The sequence below is a fragment of the Canis lupus genome, chromosome 12, assembly GCF_048164855.1.
Source record: "Canis lupus baileyi chromosome 12, mCanLup2.hap1, whole genome shotgun sequence".
Classification (NCBI taxonomy): domain Eukaryota; kingdom Metazoa; phylum Chordata; class Mammalia; order Carnivora; family Canidae; genus Canis; species Canis lupus.
Window position 1 is genome coordinate 56,958,654 of NC_132849.1, and position 23,870 is coordinate 56,982,523.

General features: G+C 52.7%; 1 protein-coding gene across 8 annotated transcripts in view; it reads right to left on the bottom strand.

The window, feature by feature from the left end:
- GREB1 (growth regulating estrogen receptor binding 1) overlaps nt 1-23,870 on the bottom strand; it is a 136,120-nt gene that overhangs the window by 51,174 nt on the left and 61,076 nt on the right. For 7 of the 8 annotated variants that reach the window (XR_012004776.1, XM_072771057.1, XM_072771058.1 and 4 more), the window contains exons 3-10: nt 18,634-18,753; nt 16,153-16,329; nt 10,712-10,894; nt 9,135-9,278; nt 6,915-7,043; nt 3,552-3,665; nt 2,925-3,068; nt 634-819 (exon numbers count right to left, since the gene is read on the bottom strand). Coding sequence is in view for 7 of the 8 variants with exons in the window: in XM_072771057.1 (XP_072627158.1) it covers nt 634-819; nt 2,925-3,068; nt 3,552-3,665; nt 6,915-7,043; nt 9,135-9,278; nt 10,712-10,894; nt 16,153-16,329; nt 18,634-18,753 (1,197 nt within the window). In the remaining variant the exon portion in view is untranslated. The remainder of the gene's footprint in view (nt 1-633; nt 820-2,924; nt 3,069-3,551; nt 3,666-6,914; nt 7,044-9,134; nt 9,279-10,711; nt 10,895-16,152; nt 16,330-18,633; nt 18,754-23,870) is intronic. The other variant, XM_072771060.1, reaches the window with a different exon arrangement.

Genomic DNA, 23,870 nt, shown 5'->3' on the forward strand with positions numbered 1-23,870 from the left:
TGAGCCCCTGGTCCGAGGTTCTCTGCTATGGCAGCCGGAGCTGACTGGTGCAAGCTGTCTCACAATGTGTCTGAAGTGCAAACTCCTGACGGTAGCGTGAGGCCACGCCCCTCCTGGTGCTGCAGCCACCAGGGCCTGGGCCTCGGCCCTCACCAGCCTCTCCCTCAGCCTCCCTGCCTCCTCACAAGGCCGCTCCTGCCCACTGGGGTCTCCTCACAGAGGCCTTTCTCTGTGATGCTGAGTCAACCCCCCACCACACACACCACACACTCTGCTCCCTCCCCTCTCCCTGCTTGCGTGTTCCAACTGTTCACAGTTCCTCTCCCACTAGAATATACTGTCCCAGGGGCAGAGTCTTTGTGTGCTCCTCCCTGATCCTTCTCTGTGCATCTGGAATGGCAGGTAATGGTTTGGGGGTTATCCCCACAGGTTCTGACGCACTCTACGCCCTCCCCAGGCCCTCGGGGCGGTGACCCCACAGCACCATCAGCACGTTCCCGGTGCTTCCATCTCCACCGGGCCAGCCGTGGCTGCACAAGGGCTCTGCGTGACAGGCAGCGATCGGGGCTAATGCATTTCCTCCTCCGGTGAGCACTCTGCCCACGAGTCCCCCGCGGCCGGAGGGAGACTCACCCAGCTGGACGAGATAGTAGACGGTGAGCAGCAGCTGCATCTCCTCCGAGATGGGCTGTATGGTGGAGGCCCCGTACTGCTCATACGCTCGAGAGATGGACTGCGAGTTCTGGTAGCACGTGTACAGGAGGGGGCTCACGACGACGTCGTTCAGGTTCCCGCAGAGGTAAGGGAAGTTCCCGTGGCCTACGGAAGAAGAGCATTGGGCCCCAGGCACGGTGTGTGGGCCCACACGAGCGCATCTCCAAGTACGAGGGAGCCAAGGCACGCAGGCGAGATGCCACCGGGGTGAGCCACGGGCCCCTTTCTGGGGAGATCTCGGACATCCCACCCTCACTGACCTAGGGCAGCAGCTCCGAGAGGGGACCAGGCCTGTGGCATTGGTTCAATGCCACGTTTCACGGGTGGGCCGGGGGACGCGCCCAAAGCTGTGGCTTCACTCGGGTGCTACCCCCCAGCACTGACTACAGAACCTCGTGGAAGCAGCGCCTTATGCCTCTTTGCTGACTATAGCGCACGTTATAGATTATTTCTGATGACAGCCCTCGGAGGCGGAAGAGCCAGCTGTGCATTGGCTGTGGGGCTCTGGGCAGGAAGCGTGACATTGCCGGGCCTCAGTCTCCACATCTGCAGGATGGGGTGAACACATGCAGTCCTCATGGGACAGCTGAGATGATCAGATGCGCCTAATGCGTGTGTGGCATCCTGTACTCAGGCGGGCTACACCTAACTCACCAAACACACACTTACTGAACACCTGCTGTATGCTCTGGGCGGGCATCAGGCTTGGCTCCAGGGAGCATCTGATGACTGAGACAGTTCACACCCTCAAGGAATTGCTCCTCAAACCTGAGGGTGTATGAGGGGCCCCTGACACCCGGCCTAAAACACAGATTGCTGGGCCCTGCCCCTCAGTTCTGATTCTGGAATGGGGCCTGATTCTGCTTCTGGCATGGGCCTGGAAATAGGTCATGGAGGATGCTAGTTCTGCTGGGCCATGGACCACAGCTGGGTACCACTGTTTGCCAACATTATAGTTGAAGCTGCACTGGAGGCCAGGTGAAAGGGAAACTGAGGCAGCCTCATGGAGAAGGCACAGACTGGGTCTGAAAGCACAGGTAGGGTTTGGGCCTGTGGTGGGTAGAGGCAGGAGGAGAGAGCCAGGGACACATGGCTCAGAGCACCTCTGCCAGAAAGTGCAGTGAACTTGAGAAACAAGGAGGACGATCCACATCTGAGGTCAGTAGCCATTAGATGCAGGTCTGCTGGACCCTCACCCCGACTTCTCTGGGGGCCCTGGCTCAGGGGAGGTGCAGGTGCAGTCCCGCCCGTACCACCGTGCTCTGTGTCCTCACCACTGTGTTCTCAGGGCCCACCAGACACATAACATCCACATGAAGAACACATGTAATGCTGTTGCACGCTGACCTCCACCCTAATCAGCAAATAGGACCCAACGGGATATTGGCCCTGCCTCATGCCCAATCCAAAACCCAGATTTGCACCCTTCTTCCTAAATACCCTGTCCAGTTTTGTTTTTTTAGGAAAAAGAAAGGAATGCCTCTCTTATTTCTTAATTAAGGGGTAAGATATCTCTCCCACTTTCCTACTGCCTTCTCTCCTCTATTCCTACAAACACGATACCAAATAGAGTATTAACTTAAGAAGAATCTGAATGTGCATGTATATGTGGGTGTGCGTGTATCACAGGCCAGCACATGGTACCAGTAAATATTATCATCAAAAAAAATTATGCCAAAGCTTCACATTTCAAATTTCCTCTTTCACTAGAGAGGGATTTCTTTAGTTGAGCCAAACATCTACCTCCACGCAGCATACGTTAGCCTACTGTCACAGAACAGACATCAAATCTAGTTTTCTTTTATGCTTCCACATGCAGACCGTGGCCATGTTTGCCCAAAGTCAGATTTCATAGTCAAAATATACTCATGGCCCAGGGTGACAACAGCAAGGGGCTGATGGATCCATTTCTAGTCCCTGGTGCTTTGTACTGGATCTGTTACTGGGGCAGCAGCTCAGTGAGGTTGAACAAATGAATCCATGAACAATGGAACAGAATCATTTTACCTGGGCTCGTTGTGGAAAACTGTGACAAAGCTCTAGAACTCTTGGCATCTGATCAGTGACTGGTCTGCTCAGTTCTTTCATTGCCCTGGAAGAGGTCTTAGAGTTTTCTCAGGAGGACAGCCCTGGCATCAGCCTGTGGTCTGTTCCTTGCAGACTCCTTTAGGCTCCCCAACCACCACCACTTGTCTCATTGCTATACTTGCCTTTAAATATCACCGGCTTTGCCTTGCAGATTTTCAGCAAGTTGTCAGGAACAGACACTGGCTCTCCGGAGGCCACAACAGGAAAGGTGACTGGAGCTGGTCCCACCAAGCCAACCTGGGGCATGCAGGACATGCCTGCGCTCTCTAGGAACATGCCAAGAGCATTAGAAGACACACGGAACAGGGCTTCCCTCACCGGCAGACCTGACATCAGGCCAGCCTACGCATCTGCTACCACCTCACCCTTACCCCCACTACGGGAGCACCCAAGGCTTGCAATCACATATTCCTGAGGTCAAAGCACCTTCACAGTCGCTTGATCCAGCCTTTCCTACCGAACAACACAATCTCCTCTTCAATCTCTCTGCCATGTGACAGGCAAGCCCCTTTTACATTCCTTTAGGGTCAAGGAGCTACCTCACTGCCATACAAGACCCTTGGCCTCTGTTGTGCAGCTCCAACATATGAGAGACCCTTCATTTATACCCAAGTCTGCCCCCCAGAACATCCTCACCAATTCACACAATGCACACACACACATATGGGCACACACACACCCATACCCCACAAGCAGCACCACCACCAGTACCCAAGTCTTGGATTTTTGGCAAGGCTGCTGTCACTTACCATGCTTAGCTCTGTTCCCACCACCCTGGGAGTAGCCACCATCTGTAGTTGATGGAGACTCTGGAGACCACCCTTTGTGGCGTTTTTTGGGGGGCCCGGAGTTTGATAAGATACCTAGACAACAGAGTATGGATTAGGCTGTCACCAAGGACAATGCTCCAGAACATTCCCCTGATTTGGAGAACACTTGCTATTTTTAGATATCAGAGCTTGACAACGGTCATTAGCTGTTAACGAAGCATCCGGGCATGAGGAAATACCCTGTCCCCTTCGGTAAACATTTCATTCCAAACCACCCAAGTGCCGTGTCTTATCTCTGAGCCTTGATATCCTAGTCTTTAAAATGGGATCATAAACTCTACTGTGAAAGGTGGTCTGATAAAGGCTAAACAGCATGTACATAAAGCACAGAGTCTGGGCCCACTGACCGGCGGCCCCCAAGGTCACATCCTCCTCCCCCTCCTCCTCTAAACGCTCCAGGGAAGGAGAGCGTGTGCCTTTCTAGCAGACAAGCCTCAGCCACACTGAACCCACCACCGCAGCTTCACCACTGGGGGGCAGTACCGCTCCACCTGTGCTCCGCTCCCACCCTGGCCTTGACCGCTAGCTTCAGGCCAGAGAAACCCAGAGGAACAGAAGCTGGTACTCGCTGCTGTTCCTGAGTCATCTCTGCCCACGCTAGATACCAGCATGTGGGTTGACTCATGCTAGGGTCCTGGGTGATGCAAAATACCAAGAATTGGTTACCATATCTTTTTGAGCAATCCGACACAAAATTGCCCCAAGGTTTAGAGCTACCTGTTCAGCTATGACTACGTGTGAAACTCACCTGGGAAACCTTTAACACGTTGTGCCTGAACGTAACCCCATCCCATATAAACCAAAAGCATCTGGGGAACCCAGGCATCATGAGGGTCCTGAGCTCCCTAATGACCCTAAGTCACAACCGGCATTGAAAGTCACAGTTGAGGGCAGCTCGGGTGGCTCAGCGGTTTAGTGCGCCTGCCTTTAGCCCAGAGCGTGATCCTGGGGACCCCGGATCGAGTCCCATGTTGGGCTCCTTGCATGGAGCCTGCTTCTCCCTTTGCCTGTGTCTCTGCCTCGCTCTCTCTGTGTCTCTCATGAATAAATAAAATCTTAAAAAAAAAAAAAGTCACAGTTGAGAGCAATGTTTCTGTAAATCTGGTCTGAGAAGGAGCTAGATGGAAGCAGCAGAGGCTTGCTAAAACTGTCCACTCCTGAGCCCTGCCTTGACCTACAGAAACCAGATCTCTGAAACAATGAGAAAAAAAGACCATTCTTCACGGGCACCCTGGCTAAACCTAAGCACTCTGCAGTTTGAGGGTTATTGCTTTAGAGTCTCTTACAGGTACTGTAATTATTCTCACCTCTTCCTTAGACCAAGCAAAAGTGAATAAAAAGTTCAAACACAAAGTACTTTGTTTACACAAAGCTCTCAAGCAGGTGGGTTCCTTCGACTCTCCCCCCCACCCCCGCCCCAGGAAGGCGGGAGCAGCTACAATCAAGGCTGTTCCGTCTCCACCACATCTTCTACAGCCCAAACACCTGTCCTCGGGGGCCAACGAGGTGCTCCCATGGACACGAAGATGCCAGCGCCTCCAAAAACCACACTGAACTACCCCAGAGGGGCTGGGCCTCGACACTAAGGAGGGAAGGTCTACAGATATTTTCCCCCTTTGGGACACAAGCTCCAGCCGCCCCTCGTGGACTCAGCTCTTCAATGCTCCCAAAGTGACATCACAGGGAGTCGTCCTTGTGCTACCCATGTGGACCACTTCTCGCGGTGGGGGAGACGTGGAGCCCCTCCTGGGGCTGGCGAGGGGGTCACTACTGGGCATTTGGGGTGAGCAAGTCTTCACTGTGTAGTCTACTCACTGCAGGACATGCAGCACCCGGACCCCCTGTGTGGGACCACCAAGGAAGGACCCCGGGCACTTGCTAACACCCCCCCAGCAGGGGGCAGCACTTCTCCACCAAGCAACAACCCTCAAGCCCAAATTCAACACCTCCTGCAGTTTCAGAAACAGCTTCTTAAAATTGATTTCCTCCCCCCCAGAGCAGGCCGGAAGGCCCAGAACGTCTGACATTTCAGCTGTGCTGTTAAGGCAATTCCATTCAGTCCGTGTCCACGGCTGCTGGGTGCCCGGGGCCCGAGATGGGGATGACACGGGCCCCACTTCACTACCTGAAGGACACCTATGGCCCAGAGGTAAGAGGGATGCCTGGGGCATCCCAGGGAGGGAGGGAGCCCTCTGTGGGAGGAGACATCAGAGCTACTCCCAGAAAGGCAGGGTTAGCCTCAGGGCAGGGTTAGCCCTCAGGGCAGGGGGAGAGAGGGAAGCCCGGCTCACTAAATGGCCCCCCACTAAATGGCTCTCCCAAGCATGAACAGGCAAGCACAGAGCTCAGAGATTCCCAGGCCACTCCTCTCGCAAGTCACCTCTGCACGCTCTTCCACGTGCCCTGTTCTCATCGCCCATGCTTCCCCAAGCATGTTGTAGCTCAGCTGTCACCTCCTCCAGGGAGCCCTCCTTGAAAAGACCAGCTCAGCGATGATGATGATGAGAGGGACCCCACTATGCCACCCACTAGGGAGCTGCCAGATGTGCCCTGAATTTCCATATAGTCCCTCATTGGACCCTCTCAGCGGCCCTGAGAGCTGAACTCTTGTCTCCAGGTGTGGAAACAATTTAGGCAGAAGGCTTGCCCAAGGTCCCCCAACAAATAAGAGACATAGCCAAGTTTTGAAGTCCTATTTATCTGAGGTGGGAGCCCATGGTCTGCCCATGACACCTCACTGCCCACTACTTCTCCAGAACTCGACAGCCCTCGTGCTGCGTACCCGGCAACAACAACAACAAATTCTCCAACTTTACAGATGAGAAAACAGAGATTCAAAGAATTGAAGAGAGTTGCCCCAAACTGCCCAACCAGAAGGTATCCCCACTGGAACTTAGGTCCAGGTATCCTGATGGTAAAAACAGTGGCCTCCTCAGCCGCCCTGGTGGCAGGGGTCCCAGGTGGCCTGGACGCAGTGAGGACAGGAGCAGACACCACACAGAGAGGACACACACCACCCACACCACAACGGGCTCCCACTGCTTCCCCACACACACCCACCCCCCGAGTCGGTGGCCGGAGCTGCGGGCCCACCCAGCACCAGGACCCGGGCACAGCCCCACAGACTCTGGAAGCACCTGCTGGCCAGTCCCGGCTCTCCCTCCAAACCACAGCAACTCCAGGAGGCTCAGTGGCCCCAGCACGGTGGCTCCCGCAACCCCTGCTACAGCCTGGTCCAGAGAAAAGCGAGACCCCCCCCCCGCCCCGGACAGGCCAGGCTACCCAGGGCCGAGGGCCGCGGCATGGCCGAAGGGTCGTTCTTCACCAGCTGTTGGTGCTTCGGGGAATCTTTGCCATTGAGAACCGCTGGACCGACGGCTGCAGTTAGCGAGGGGTGCTCAGAGGCTGCTCCTGGAAGCAGAGAGAAGGGGGGAGCGCACAGTCAGCTCACAGGACGCGCCGTGAGCCCAGCTAGCAGGAAGTGACTTTTTTGTTTTTAAGATTTTATTTATTTATTCATGAGAGACACAGAGAGGCAGAGACACAGGCAGAGGGAGGAGAAGCAGGCTCCCCCTGTGGGGAGCCCAACATGGGACTCGATCCCGGGAATCCGGGTTCAGGCCCTGAGCCACCACTGAGCCACCCAGGCGTCCCAGGAAATGACTTTTCTTCCATTTTTATCAACCAGCTTTTTGCTGATGAGTGAGTCTGCCCATGGAGACCACACAAACACACGTGCACACATGTTCCAGGGAGCATGGCCTGGGTGAAAGGAGGACCAGGGAGACCTGAGTAGCCAGTGGGGCTCCTGGATTCCAGGAGTGCAGGCAAGGCTGTGCCGCCTCCCTTCTCCCTCACCTTCACCCGCACCTTCCAGACTCAGGCTTGTACCAAACATGCTCGGGAAAGCTGCCAGGCTTGCAGGCGGGTCTGGGCTGCTCACGGGGCTGGGGCTCCGCAGGCCTGAGGATGATGCTGGGGGAAACTGTGGGTACCAATCTTGTGGGCCTCGCTGCACTGCTGATGTGCCCACATGAGCCAGAATGGCCTTGAAGGCACCCCAGAGCAGGGGTAGCACAAAACATTTCCTGTGGGTGAGGTGGCACGGTGAGGGGGGTAAGGGCATAGCTCTGAAGCCGGCCGCCCTGTGTCTGAATCCCACTCTGCCTCCCCCTAGCAGAGTAACCATACTAAACTTCCTTGACCACCCTGTGCTTCAACCTTCTCATCCACAGAGACGACGATAACCAAGCCACCGTGAGAAGGACATGATTTAATAGAAGTGGAGTGTATAGAGCAATGCCTGGCAGGTAGCGAGCACTAAGGATTTACTCTTAGTATCAAACATAATTCTTACAATCACCCTGCAAATTAGAGAAGATTTTCTCTGGGGTGCCTGGGTGGCTCAGTCAGCTAAGCATCTGACCCCTTGATCTCAGCTCAGATCTTGATCTCAGGGTTGTGAGTTCAAGCCCCAAGTTGGAGCTTCCACAAAAAAAAAAAAAAAAAAATTGTACAACTTTACAGATGAAAAAACAGAGATTCAAAGAACTGAAACGAGTTGCCCCAAATTGCCCAACCAGAAGGTATCCGCACTGGAACTCACATCCAGGTACTCTGACGGTAAAAACAGTGGCCTCCTCAGCCACCCTGGTGGCAGGGGTCCCAAGTGGCCTGGGTGCAGTAAGGACAGGAGCAGACACCATGCAGAGAGGGAGGCACGATGCCTTTGTGGCAGGTCACAGTTCCCAACCCTCGTCATAGCCTCTTCATTACCAATGTGATGAGCCGGGTGGGAGCTGGAGCACAGGCCCCTCTCAAGGCCCCTCTACAGACCCTCTGGGCCAGAGGAACCAGAACAGCCAACCCTCCAGAGTTCCTGAGGCGGCTGCCATGGTAACAGCTATCACGCTTACAAGGTCTGCTCAGAATGGCAAAACACCAAGCACACGAACCAGAAACATGTGCTATCAAATCTTGACGTCACCTCCTACTGCTCACGAGATCTAGGCCAGCAGCCGAGCCTCGACTTCCCCGGCAGTGCCACGGTGAAACACAAGGCTGCTTGCAGGGTGCTGTTAGGTCCCAAGCAGGTACACACACAGAGTCGTGGCACATTGCACACACCTAAGTGGCCCTAGCTAGTCTCACCTGCCCCCTTCCAGGAACTCGGCGCCAGCACTGACTTGATGCCATTATGGAGCAAGCTCAAAGCTGCAAACTGGGGGCGCCAAGGGACCCCAATGCACCACACCACCAATGAGGGGATCACATTCTGTAGCCAACAGGAATGCAGGACATCTTTCCAAATTAAAAACATAGCATTCTGTGCCAGAAACTGCTACAAATTCAAGATGAAACGTACAGCATCGTAGACAAAGATGACGTACAAAGCACGCCTTAGTTATCTTGAAGAATGTGTGGCTGCCTCATCGAGCTCCCATGCCCGGGACCTGCCAGGCCTGTGGATGGAGCTCCCCTGGTGCTTCTCGGTCGCCTCACCTGCCTGCTGTGCTCCCATTGGGATGCTCGGGGTAGTTCCAGGAATGGGCTCGCCGGAGAAGGTAGCCAGGGGCCCGGAGCTCTCCGCAGGCGGGAAGACTGAGCTGGAGCCAGTGCTGGCGGCGGTCTGCCGGCTTCTGAACTCTAAAGGGGCACAAGACGTATGCATGAAAACCAATTCCCCGCCAGTTATGAAATGCTCTCCTAGACTGGAGTCCGTCCTATAAGAGAGCTTGATACCCAGGGAACTAAAATGGTGCCAGCACCTTCCTGACTTGCTTCGGTGTAGCTGGGGGAGGCGGGGGTACTCTGTGCCAAGGGCAGGGGACTCCATCTAACGGTCAGCCTGATTATCAGGAGTGGGAACCATCATGAGCATTTGGGAAGAAGAGAAAAAAACCAGACAACTGAAATAAGTCATCACATTGTCCTTCAAGTCCAAGGAAAGAACAGCCTCAGAGGTAGAAGAATAGCCAATACGCCACCCTACACATGCACACGCACACTCCATCCTGAACATCGCCCTCTGTTGGGAAGATGGGCTCCCAGGGGCGCCTCTAGCCCGTGAGGTGCTTGGTCACAGCCAGTGATAAAAGATTCTTATCTGGTCCCACAGTGGAAGAACCACTGCCTCCCAGGAAATGACTGGCACAGAGTAGGAGCTCAAGAAATACTTATCGAGTGATGTAAGAAAAGGAGACAGGTGGGGGAGGATGCCAGAGCCAGGCCCTCCTGAAGCCCCTTCCTCCTATTGACAGAAGCTGGCCAGGGGGAGGCCAGGTGACAAGAAGTGAGGCAACGCAGGCAAGTGAGGACAAGCAGTTCTCGCTGAGACCCCTCCTAGGACACGTCCCTCCACAGCTGGTTGAGTGGGGGCATCTCGGGGACCTCCTAAGGCTGAGCCTCTGAAAATCCATCACCCACTGCCCTCTTCCTTCCATAGTTGACTTAGGCATGATATGGGGAGAGAGGAAAGAGGAGTGAAGCCCAGTAACTTCTTCAAGGACAGGATGTGAGGCTGGCCTCTCTATTCACAAGGTTCGGGGCAGAGAGAGAACGGGCATTATTCAAGCCATTATTTCGCTATGTCAGGGTTTCTCAACCTTGGCACCACTGATATTTTAGGCTGGATAATTCTTTGTGAGAGGGGAGGTGTCCTGTGCACCGCCAGATGTCCAGCAGCACCCCTGGCCTCTACCTGAGATGTGACAGGAGCACCCTCCAGTCACGGGGACCATAAGGGTCTCCAAGAGTTCCCAAGTGTCTCATGGGGGACAAAATCACCCCCCGCTGAGGACCTCCACCCCAAACACTTGGCACAAGAAAGCACAGCACGGTGTGGCCCTCTGTCAGCTTTTAAATGTCCCATGCAATCAGGCTGGCACTAGACACACCCATAATGCACAGCAGCGTTCTGATTTCACGGGCCTGACCTTTTGCCTGCCATCGTGCCTGCGGAGACTGTAGAGCACACTCTCCTCAAAGTCATGCTAGCAGCCACCTGGGCCGCTGGGAGGACCCGCCCCATTCACCTACCCCCTTCACCACCCAACCCCACTCCACACCGAACTGCTCACCTGAGCCTTTCCAGCAAATGAGCGGTCCTTTGGTGAGAGCCCCTTGTGCATTCCGGACCAGGTAATACTTCAAGTGTTTCTGCTTCTTGGGCTGAGTGGTCAACTTAAGATTTATGTGATTAGAGAATTCTGTAAAGTAACAGAAGCCTTTCTTTCCACAGCCAACACAATTGCCAGAAAAACCTGGAGGGGAAGGAAACAAACCATGAATGCCTCCAACTTACCTTCAACATGCTCTTCAAATAATACAGACGTCGTGCAAATTCTAACTATTCTCACGCTGTACCACCAACCAGAAGATTCCACAGGGCCAAGGTCCCTAGCACCTGATGCTGGGCCAGGGGTCAGGATGACCCGGGTTCAGACGGAAGAAGGAGCAAGAAGACTTAGTCATGGAGACGCTCCTCCACCCCACCCTGCCCCCCTCAGCCCCAGGCACCATCACCCCCACCTCCGGGGAAACGAGGAGGGCTCCGGGGTGCACAGATTGGCGGTGAGGGAATTCTGGGGGCCTGGCAGCCCGTGGAGCGGAGATATCTGCAGGAGTGTTGCCATCCTGCTGCTGAGGCCTGAATGGGCCTTTCTGGGCACGGACAGAGGCTCCACCAGTCGTGAGAGGCTCCAGAAAGGCTGCCCCGGGACAAAACTACCTCCTATGAACGGTTATAATCCAGAGACTCTGCATGAAAAGACCTTTTACAAACTAGAAAGTCCGATCAAACTACACTCAGAACTGCTGGTTCACAGAGGGGACACGTGCTGGTTTGCTTTCTCTGCCTGACGGCTGCTCGTGTTTACACCCACTCTCTCAAGAAAGCCTTCCTTCAGACCTTGCCTCGCCCACTCGTGTGTCTGGTTTCTATGGTCAAGGTCCTCTGGTAGGGGAGACCCTGAGGCTGAGACTAATCTAGTCTATCATGTTCTCTGGCAGCAAGTTTATAAAGGTCAGCCTGCCTGGGCCCCGCTGGGCCATGTGGCTGGGTGGGTAAGCTCTGCTTTTTTAAACGGGGTACGCCAAAGGCCTCTGGCCGACGTTCAAAATAACACGTTAGTGGAGGTTCAACACATCTCCACCAGTGAAATGGGACATCCACATTACAGAAACTTACTGGGTTTTCTGATCTGTTTTATCCTAAGCAAATTTAATATTCCTTAAAAGGCCTTAGGAATGAGGACAAGTCTCAGGAGGCCTGGGTGGCTCAGCGGTTGAGCAGGGCTCCAGGCTAAGGCCGGGGCCACCGCAGGCAGACAAGGGCCACACCTTCCCGCTCCCTGGAAATGAACAGCGACTCAGGACAAAAATAGCATCATCTTTGACTCGCTGCAGCAAAATTAAGGGAGAAAACCCAGCATCTAGCATTATGTCCATGCTGTGAGGCCAAGCCATGAAAATCATGTCAAAGCCCCACGTGGATGGTGGATGGAGAAGGAAAAGAGGCAAAACGAAACAGACGTTCATTTTGGGGTGGTGGGGAATTTCCTCCTCTTCCGCTTTGTGTTTGGTTTCTGTTATTCCTGCCACAATCCTGTTTGTGGAGGTAAATATTACCTAATGACGAATGAGGAAAAAAACACGTCCGTGGCCCCCAGCCTTGATATTTTGGCCAAATTCCACCTCGAGTGTGGAAGGATCTACTTTCTACTCCTGTCTCTGAAGGCGGTCCTCTGAGGCACACCTCCCTTCGCAGTTCTCCTGCGTGTGTGTGGGAAGAGGGACCCAGACAGGAGCGCACCCCGGGCAGTGAGCGAGGGCACACGGACCCAGAGGTCCACCACCCAAGAGGCAGGGAAAGCCTTAAGAGCCGTGTCAGGATTCGGATGTGGGTAACGGGCATGGAAAGATGGGACAAACACTGATGGTGTGTTAGCAGGCTTGAAACATAACCCACAGGACCCCGGGATTGTCTAGAATCCTGCAGCAAGGATTCTAGCTCCCCTGCCAAGCTCCCCTGCCAAGAGCTCTCCCTCTGGACGAAGGGGAAAGAAATCAGACGTTCATGTGGCTTCCAGGAGATTGCTCTAAAATGCAAGTTAAAAAACACAGCAATCACCTTAGTTCAACCTTTCCGAACATAGAATCTGTGAAGGGGAAACTAGGAAAGAGGAGGCCTATGTAAAAAGAGAGAATTAGTGACGGGTCAACCAAACACTTTGGGAGACTTTTGTTTGGATCTTGATTCAAACAAACTGTAAATAAATTTAAAAAAAAACTGTAAGACAAAATTTGAACACACTGGATATCTGATATCATGGGATGATTGTTCCATTTTTTTTAGATCTGATGATAGTACAGGGCTTCTAACAAGCCCTTACTTTTTAGAGATTCACACGGACATGTTTACAGATGAAATGACACGTCTGGGATTTGCTTCTTAATACTTAGGAAGATCAAGGAGAAGGAGTTGGAGTGAAACACGACTGTGTATTAGTAATTGTTGAAGACACAAGACAGGTAGGTTATACTATTACAGTCGTCTCTCTACTTCCACAGCTTGAAAATGACTTCCTGGGGCACCTGGGTGGCTCAGTCCGTTAAGTGTCTCTTGATCTCGTCTCAGGTCATGATCTCAGGGTGGTGGGATCGAGTCCTGTGTTGGGCTCCACGCTCAGCACAGAGTCTGCTTGTCTCTCTCCCTCTGCTCCTCACCCCCACACCCCACCCCAGCTCCTGCACTCACTTTCTCTAATAAATAAAATCTTAAAAAAAAAAAAAAAAGGCACTGTAGCCTTTCCCAAGTGGGGCCCAAGCAGCCCCCACTCCCAGTCTCCACTCTGCGCCTACAACGCACCCTGCTCCTTCGTGTCCATGCCTGAGAGCACCCCATCCTCTGGAGTATTAGCACCAGGGCCAGAGCACCTGGGTTCAAATTCAGGACCTGCCATTTACTAGCCGACTGACCCTGCAAGTCACTTAACATCTCTGTGACTTTGTTTCTTCCTATATAAATGCCAGATAATAACACACCCACCTCAAATAAGCCCACACGGCTTATTTTATTCTGAGTACAGTGTCTGGCACACGGTAAGTGCTCCGTAAGGTGGCCATGGTCAGTGTTTAGCTGCCACTGTCGTTCTCTCACTGGCAAAATGCCGCCCTAGTTTTTCAGAGCCCAGCTCAAACAGCGCACCCCCTGAGACACCCTCCCTGGCACCGGGGCTCAGAGCACCCTTCTATAGCACCTCAGCATGCTGAACCCTCAGCAACAGGGTGCTGCACAGAGATGTACCATAAGCTTTCCTCCTGCAGCTCTCCGAGCTGCATCCTTGTTCGCCTGGGCTTTCCCACCAGGTGGCAAGCTCCCAGGGAAGGACCAGGTTGGACTTGACTCTGGGGCCCCGGGGTGAAATGCAAGTCCACCTGCAATACAGGGTATACATTCCCTAAATGCTTAATTCTTTGCCTGCTGGATGAACACAGGACTCATTTACCTCCAAAGGAAAAAAAAGAAAAGAACATTCTGGCCAGATGTTTTCTTCCATCTTAGCTGTCAGCCAATGTGGATGAATTACCATCAAACACTGGAAACAGGCACCTAGATTTCAATCTTTCAGCTTCTCCGACAAAATCCCTCAGATGATTCAAAGTCACTAAAGCAAGATTCCCTTCATTATAAATTGGGGGGGGGCATTATAAATTAGAAGCTAAAGTCATTGCTTCCCCCAAGATAGTTCACAGTTTCCATTTTATAGATCACTAAAAAGCACTGGGCCCAGGCCCCCCGAGAGCTGCAGGACCACCTTGTCCTGTGCAGCCATCAGGGTTAATTGCAGGAAACCTAAACAGTGTTAAGTGTGCAAGCTGAGAGCATAAAGTTATTTTAAAAGAAGAAAGCATCGGTTATTACCAACCGGCCCTCGTTACCCACCTCCGATGGCTTTTTGGCGAGCAATTAACAAAGACCCCACTTCCTCTGCACTCGCCACCTGAGGAGCTGGAGCTGTTAGGGGCTGGTGGTGAATGCACTGAAAGATTCTTGTCTCCACATTTCAAGACACAGGACCTCCTTGATTTACTGCCCTCGCAATTCCTTTACAGTCACAAAGTGGTGGAATCCAGCCAAAGCCCCGGCTGCCACCAGATCAAACGCGGACCAAATCACCAGCCCCGTCCTCCCAGCACCCTTCATCCAGAGTGGTCTCCTGAGCAAATGAAATCCGAGAAGGAAGGACTCCATGGGCTCGTTGGGTCGTTGGGTCGAGTGGATCTTCCGGGATTATTCCTGTTTCCAAGAACTAATTACAATAGCCCTCACCTGCCTGAAGAGAGAGCTGGCCAGAACCTTTCTCTCCCTGGTCACTATCCCCGAGCTGTCCCTCCAGCCCACATTCACCTGCCTTGCTTCCCAGCATTACCCGTGGCCGTGTCTCCTCGTGGCAGGAACCATTTCTTTGTTTTCTGTGGGTAATCCTTGTCCACCTCCCCCGCCCCACCTCCCCCCTTGGGTCCTCCACATGGTGCCTCACATACAGAATGTGCTCAATAAATACCCACTGATGTGGGGTCAGCTGTGGGGGCTGGACCAGGCATGAAATGTCTGTTCTACAGTGAAGACTGTTCCTGTTGCTATGTCTGGACCAGATCATTACAGCCCTCCTCCAAAGGAGACACCAGGCCAGGTGAAGGGGCCAAGGGCACGTGTGGGAATCACTCCCCACTTTATGAAGAAGGTATGAATGTTCTGCAAGCAGGAACACACACTCAGCCCCGGCCTCCCTCCACCTCATGCCAGGCAGCTTCTGAAACCACGGAGGACAGGTCAGGATCCTATTCTTTTTTTTTTTTTTTTTTTTTTTTTAAGATTTTATGTATTTATTCATGACAGAGAGAGAGAGAGGCAGAGACACAGGCAGAGGGAGAAGCAGGCTCCATGCAGGGAGCCTGATGTGGGACTCAATTCCACGACTCCAGGACCACACCCTGAGCCAAAGGCAGACACTCAACCACTGAGCCATGTAAGCATTCCATGTATCTTATTCTTGACACAGGTAGGCTCTTAGAAAAGGTCTAACAAACATATATATACAGAAAAGTTAATTCTAAACGATGAGCTCTCAGGAGCACCTGGGTGGCTCAGCAGTTAAGCATCTGCCTTCGGCCCAGGGTGTGATCTCAGGGTCCTGGGATCGAGGTCTGCATCGGGCTCCCTGCATGCAACCTGCTTCTCCCTCTGCCTGTGTCTCTGCCTCTCTGTCTCTCATGAATAAATTAAAAAAATTTTTTTCAATTCTTTAAATGATGGGCTCTCTATAAGAAGTTAGTCACACTTTAGAATAAATCTCATTTACATTCCCATTCCACATAGAAAGAGCCTACTGAAGAACATAAGCAGGGCAGAAGGATGTGCTGACCGAGAGGCCCCAAAAGGGGCCCATCGCCCACCCCCAAGAGCCTCCCTTGTCCCTGCCCTACATGCAGATGGAACCACAGAGAAGGGACTTACCAAGAAGGGCGTTGTGCCCATTATCATCCGGCAAGAACCTTCTGTCAACAGCACACACCAGGAGATGGTCCGGCAGGCTGGGGGACTTGGCCCCCACGAGGAGAAAGCCTGCAGGGACGTCGATGGGCTCACTGGAGATGGAGACAAGACGCAGGTCCTTCCCTGCCTGGCAAAACCCTAGGAGGAAGGGACAGGGCTCACGTGTGTGCCCAGGGGCTTCCCAGCACCAGGCTCCACGGGCAAAGGGAAGACTACGCTCCAGATCCTGCCAGGGACAGCCTAACCTCTGGATGTGGCTGACTTCGACATTAGTTCCACAAACTAAAATTCCAAACACGATTATTCACCATATAATACACGTTAGTGTCCAAATGAAACTCAGCAGGAAAACCTGTAGACAAGCAATTGTCGATTAAAATGTACACAAGATAAACCCATAGGAAATTGTGAGTAATCTATATATTTTTTTACACCTTGCGCTTTTCACATGTATGAGGAATAGGCAAGTATCTTGAATAGGAAGCAAGAGCCTGGCAATGCTGGCTGCCTCTGGGGTTGGGACTGGTGACCAGGACACAAGGAGACAAGTTAGCAAGGAGCCTTGCACTCTGTGCCCTTTTGAACATTTTGTTTTTTAGAGCTCTTAAATATATTTCCCATTCAAAAAATTAGTGCCCTAAAACATCTGGAAGTAAAAAAGAGAGAAGCAGTTGAGATTTATCTGGACGGGCCCTCTCCAAAGTCTTCCAGGATGAGGGCACATTCAGCCCCATCCCCCAGGCCTGTTCCATCCTTAGTTACCGACGGAGACAATGAGTTAACATGACCCTGATGGTCCCAAGGCTTTCCTGCAAAACTCTACAGTGGTGTCAACAGACTCCTCCCACGTACACCTGCTTCACCATCTACAGCACCTTGTGTCCAGAGTCTACCACATGACCGGGGGCCCTGAGGGGTGAGTGTGCCAGGCCCTGGACCAGGATAAGCTCTGCAAAGCTCTCACTGGATCACCTCTGGGGAAGTGACTCAGCCCCCAGTCTGGGGAGATGGAAATGGGCACTCAGAGAGGTCCCATGATTTGCTCAGAGCTGCTGAGAGGTAGGCCAGGATGGAGCCTGGTCCAACCTGCAGCTTGGGGGCCCCCCCTTTATCATCTTAGGGAAGTTAAGCAAAGTCCCTGAGGCTGAAGCCAAGCACCCAGCAGGCCTTCTACCTACAAGGCCAGGGCTCACCCCCTGATGAGCTGGAGGTAAATGGGCCGTGGACGGTCCGTGTGTTTACTGCACTGACCTGGAAATTCTTTGAAAACCACTGTCACGACCACTGGAGAGTTCACTGTTGCCTTCTTTCATTAGGTGACCTTTTAACATTTGGACACTGGAAGTCCTACCTCCCAAAGAGCCACAGCCTTGGTTTCCCTCTCCCTGTAACAGCAGCCTCAGTGGGGGCTACCTGCCTCCACTCCGCCTTTCGGCACAACGTCAAGTCCAGGCCCACACAGAGGGCACATGGCATCTCTACACCCCACTGATCCCTGCGCCAAGCCCAGCCCAACCACACCTCAGACCCCTACCTAAATAAACTGCTAGTAGCTCCCCAACGGGCCATATCCTGACCTTCTGAGCCACCGCACATGCAGTTCCTCTATCTAGAATGTCCCAGTCTCCCCCAACCGTCTCACAGACTTCTGCTAACCCTCCAAAACCCAGATAAAGGGCCACCTCCTCCAGGAAGCCTTCCCTAAAGTCTCTGTCTGTGTGAGGAACCTTTCTTGTGCTCCCAGGCACCCTTGGCTCGCCACTCCCCCATCCTGTTAGCACTTTCCACATCATGTGCAAAGTGGCTGCTTACCTGAATAGCTCCATGAAACTGAGAGCTCTTGTACCTCTTATCTCTAGCAGGGGGGGCCCGTAACTAATGAATTAGCTGACTGACTAGTGACACCACTCAACTGGTGTGGCAACAGGACGGAGGAACGTACGCCCCTCGGAGAGGCTGTCCGGCTCCTGAGAGGCAGAGCTGGGGGGTTTACTGCAAGTGTCCCCAAGGACAGAGCACGAGCTCTTCTCGCCACACGAAGGCGCCACCCCCCCACCCCACCCCACCCCCAGCAGGCATCTCTGTGCCTCGGAACCTCAACGGTACAGCAGGAGTCACGTCACTGATTCTACAGGGTTCCTGAGAGAAGAGCATGTGCCTTTTCCAACCGTAGAGAACAGAGCAGAGGAACATTATTCTTACTAATCAGTCTGAGTGATGCACACGGTGCAAACAGACCCGGATTAGGAAATCGATTCTAGCTTCTAAGCAACCATTGGAGAAAACTGAACTGTTGGATCCAAATGCATGTGTCCAGCTGAGGCTGTCCAAAGAGTGCGGAGGGGCTCGGGGCCTGACAGCCCACGGTGCAGGGCGGGGGACCCAGGGGCACAGGGCTGCAGACTCCGGGCAGTGGGGGCTCTGCCCGGCCACCAGCCTCACCGTCTGTGGTACAGCAGCCTTCGGGTGGAGGGTGCATCTGGTAGGGATTCGGGGGACAGGTGGGCTCCAGTGCCCCTTCTCCCTCTTCTTCCTCATCCTCATTGTCTGCACGGCTACCACCTGGAAGTGATAAAGAAGAGGGGGGAGTCAGGCAGAAGGAAGCGGCCCACAAGTCTCAGCCACTGAGTAACTATCCAGCCCCTGTAGACACGCACCAAGTCATCCACCCCCCCAACCCCCGGTGTCTGCTAAGAGGGGAAAAGACGAGATCAGAGGACTTTCTCAAGGTCATGGCCTCAAGCTCCATGCCTGGACGCGTGACTTCAAATTCAGGTTCGTGTCTCTTTCCACCCACCAGAGTGCGGGCGTCTGCACACGCACGAGGGCTCAGTAAGTACGTAATTGGTGGATAAGAATGGCGCATGAAGGACCCCAAAAATACTTCTGTGGGAGGTCCCGCAGATTAAGACATAGACCATTTTACAGAGAGGGACACTGAGGCCTGGAGAGACCCAACGATCAGCCCACAGTTCTTTAGTGAACAGCCCAGAAGCCCAGCAGGCAGGACCCCAGTGCCCCCGAGGCCCATGCAGACCCCCTGCCACTACCTGTTCGGCTTCTTTCAGAATACAAAACATCCTGTGAAGTGCCTCGTACAAACTGTACGTTTTTCTTTATCCCCAAGGGAAGAATGGGTGTAAAGACATGACTAGAAACACAAACACACCCAAATCTGTCACATATGCACAAAGCACCATTCCAGAACAGGGCCAGGCATGTTATGACTTTAGGAAACTTTTTTTTTTAAGGGCAGTCACATTGTAGGAGTCATGGCAAACATGGAACTGGCCAGGAGAGCCAGGGACTGGCCACAGAAATCCCACTGCTCCCTGCGCATGAGCTTCTTGTCCTTCCCCACAGACTCTCAGCTCCCAGAGAGTGGGGTCCCTGCCCTCACTCATCTCCATGATGCAGGCACCCCGCAAAATGCTCGTGCATTGGAAGTGCCCAGGAGACCCGTGCCCCGCTGATGTGAACATACACCCCTGTGGCCTGTGTACCCAGCCCTGCTAGAGGAGGGGGTGCATATAAATGAATTTCCAAGGCGATGGAAGTATTGTCCTAACTTTTTTTTTTAAGATTTTTTAAATTTATTTATTCATGAGAGACACACACAGAGAGGCAGAGACACAGGCAGAGAGAAAAACAGGCTCCTCAGAGGGAGCCCGATGTGGGACTCGAGCCCAGGACCCCGGGATCACGCCCTAAACCAAAGGCAGATGCTCAACCACTGAGCCACTCAGGCATCCCTGTCCTAACTTCTTTTAACAAACGTTTTTGGTGAAGATGTTTCTCAACTTGTCCAGGCTTAAATGTCATTTAAGAAACAGCATGCAAATTTCTTCTCAGAAGAGGGTCATTACAACCTTCCTTACATCAGTAGGGCTGGAAGACCCTTGTTGTTTCTTCTTTCTTTGTTTCTCTGTCTCCTGTTTTAGTTCTGGTTTCTTTGTTGCCACTTCTCTGACCTCTTCTCACTGGGCCCTAGCACCCTCCATCCAGTGGGCCCTAGCACCTCCTCTCACTGGGCCCTAGCACCCTCCATCCAGTGGGCCCTAGCACCTCCTCTCACTGGGCCCTAGCACCCTCCATCCAGTGGGCTGAGTGGTTCTAGGTTAATGATGAAATCGTGTGTGGTGTTAAGAGAGGGCCTGGGAATCAGGGAGCTCAGGTTTCAGTCCTCGGGCCTGCCACTGTCTGTGTGGCCACGGCCAAGTTACTCACCCTCTCTGTGCAGCAGATCCTGCATCTTCACAGTGTGGTGCTTTGAGCTGCTATGGTGAATGTGGGGGAATCCGGCCCTCAGAGTTACACAGAATATTCCTGATGGGATTTAATCAGGACAGGGTGCTGGGAATGTGCCTTCACTGTGGCCACCATGTTAAAGGTGCCCATGGGACAAGGCAGAAGAAACATTTCAAGTCAGCTCAGGCCCGTGACCTTGGGTAGAGCAGAGCCGGAAATGAAGAATTCCTGGTGTCTCTGTCTTTCTGAGCCTCCAGTACACAGAGGTGGCAGGAAGACCGTAAAAAGATTACCCAGGAAGAACACAAGGGGGGGTGGGGATAAACTCCGGAGCTCCCTTCAGATGCTTCCTTCCTGCCATTAAATGCAGGCGTGGAGTGGCTCTCACCAAGGGGATGGAGTCACGCCCAGACCCCAGGCGCCAGCAATGCAGCAGGTCCCTAGCAGGTCCCCGTGGGGGTGGGACCGTCCTGCAGCCACCTGCGGGGTGGGTGGCGCCAAATCTCTGCTGTACCATCCTCTCTAGTCTTTGAGCCAGGGCTCCAGGGGCTCAGAGGGAATGGCAAAGACCCCAACAATTTGAGTAAAAAGGGGCGAGAAAGTCAGAGCCACTGGATGCTCTGAGGGCGCCCAGGAATGCCTGTCTGCTCATTATTCTGCTAAGCCAAAAGGGAGAGGAATTCAGACGCTCAGAAAGAATGAAAGAGACAGTCTTAAGCCTCAGGGAGTCTAAGAAAGAGCTCAAAATCCAGTTGATAAGAAAGCAGACCTCAAAGGTCAAAGGTCTACAGCAGACATCCCAGGGCCTTTGAAGGGATCAGTCGGGCAGAGCAGTGAGGGCGAGGAGACTTATGGCCAGGAGCAGACCAAACCAGCCTGCTGGCCAAGGTCTCCGGGGGGAGGAGGGCATTAACGGTGTCAGACAAAACCATCCGGACTGGGAGCTTAGGACCTTCACGCGGAAACACAGGTACCCAGAGATGCTGGCTCACTACTTCACTCTGCGAAGCCTGAGGCTATTCCCTGTGATGTTTACGCTCAATTTTGTTTTCTTTCCACTAGAAAAAAAATTTAAAAAAAAACAGATGGGGACGCCTGGGTGGCTCAGTGGTTGAGAGTCTGTGTTTGGCTCAGGTTGTAATCCTGGGGTCCTAGGATCCAGTCCCGCATCAGGATCCCTTCAGGGAGCCTGCTTCTTCCTCTGCCTGTGTCTCTGCCTCTCTCTGTATGTCTCTCATGAATAAATAAAATCTTTAAAAAATTTTAAAAACCATATGACACTTGAAGGCGATGGGGTTCCGAGAATTAACTGCCTCTTGTTTAATTCATTAATACTTATCTCAAGATGCTGGGGTGGTATGTTTTGTTTGGTCTTTCTCTTGAAAAAGTAAACAACACATAAAGCCTTTTCCCCCTGGAAGGAGGTGGTAAGACCTCTAATCCAGGGAACAAAGTCATAAAAGCCCCTGCTGAATCGCCCTCATGAACACAGAAAATGGTAACAGACCCAGGGGTGTTTAGTAGGCCAGCACCCTGGCCATAAAAACCACCTTTAATGTCACTGTCTGAGGCAGGACGGCAATAAGAGACCCTGGCAGAGAGACAGACGCACAAAACAAGGTGAGGCCAGTGCAGGCCGTCTGCACCAAGTTTTATGACGCAGAAACAACCAGGTGCAGAGCTGTGTGTTGGGTTTATGGTGACATCCTGCACACTAAAAAGTGGGTCTTCCCCTTCCCACCAAACCCCTCTTTTGTCCTTCCTGCACCCCGGCAGGATTTTTCTATTCCGTGTGTGGACACACAGGGAAAGCTGGAGGGCCTGCTCCGGTTTTTGTACAACAGGAGAGCAGCTGGCAAGGTGCCTTCAGTCCTCAACCCGGTAGGCATGAGAAGGGTAAGCCTCAAAGCTGTCCCTGGAAAGTGCCACAGGCCCACTGCCCTATCAGCAGGGCCGGGAGTATCCCAGGAAGTCTGAATGTTCAGACTTCCAGAGGCCACCTCCCAGGTAGTCCCAGAGACCTCAGGCAGAAGGAAAAGCTGACTGGGAACCTTGCTCTTCTCTCCCCACAGGTGAGCACTTCCCACCTACCTAACCACCTGTCTGTCTGCCGCCTTTCCATCACAGAGCCACCAAAGCCAAGGGTGAACTCCAGGACTCCGGCACTCCTTGACGCTGCAACCTGCAAGCAAACCCACCTCCCATCTTCCCAAATTGTGGGATTTCATCGCTTTAGCAGGTGGAGGTGGAAAGCACTCTGTAGATTTTAAGGGGGACTAAGTCGTCATTGTCACCGTCATTAATGTATCATTAGCAACAAAGCCTTCCGATACTGAAAGTAGCTAAGGATGACTGTTTAATGCACACATTCTACATAAGCGTGTCAGCTAACCAGAAACACAGCGCGTCTCCTCCAGTGTTGATAGCAGTGCCTCCCCTGCTGGAAAATGAGCATGCTCTCCATACCAGAGAATTCTTGGTTTTCCTCGTTTGTGCTTTTGAGCACAGTCCAGTTTCTCCCAGTCCCTCATTCAGCATTTTGAGGTCCTTACTGGTGCTGTTTGCAAAGTTAATGGTTAAGGACATTTCAAGGATGGACACAAGGAACGCCTCCCTGCTAGAATAAGGAACTATCAGATACCACACCGGCAACTCTGTGCCTCATTTTCCCTTATGCGCAATCCTCCTCGCCAGCCATCCCCACACCTGCCAACACACACACACACACACACACACACACACACACACACACACACGCACACTGACACGGAGCCACAGACATCGTGACCTCCCCACTACAGGACCTGGCATGCTTTCTTAATTAATTTTTGTTTTAAACAATGGTCCTTTTTGCCTTCGATATCTAAGTGCAGTCTGCAGGGAACTTCCAGTGGGAGGCATAAACTGACCACAAGAATTTAGCTTAACAGTAACTGCCTCATCCTAGGGATTGCTGCGGGGTTACTTCTGACATGAAAGCACATGGCTATCGAAGAGGCAAACTGAAGACTGAACACACAACCAATTTATTTTCTGGATAATTAAGTAAATCCTAAAGTTGTCCCCATGCCCAAATATAACTTATTCCTTTATTCCTGGCACACGTTCCATTCATCAGGGTCTGTTCCTGGGTTTTCAAAGTTTCTAGAGGGCTCTTGTATCTGCGATCCCACAGAGAAACCACCTAGACTAATCTGCAAAGATATGGCCGTGCATCCCGGGACAGAGAGAAAAAATATATGTGTATCACCGAGGGCCAGAGCGTGTTAAAATTTCTCACTCATCCAGGGAGCACATCAAACCTAATGAGAGCAAAAGGAACAACCAATTCAACTACCGTCCGCGGCAGCCCTCTTCCTTCCTCCTGGGAGCCGAAGGGTAATCTTACTCCTTGTCACTTTGTGGCCCAAAATAGTCTTAGGCAAGTAAAG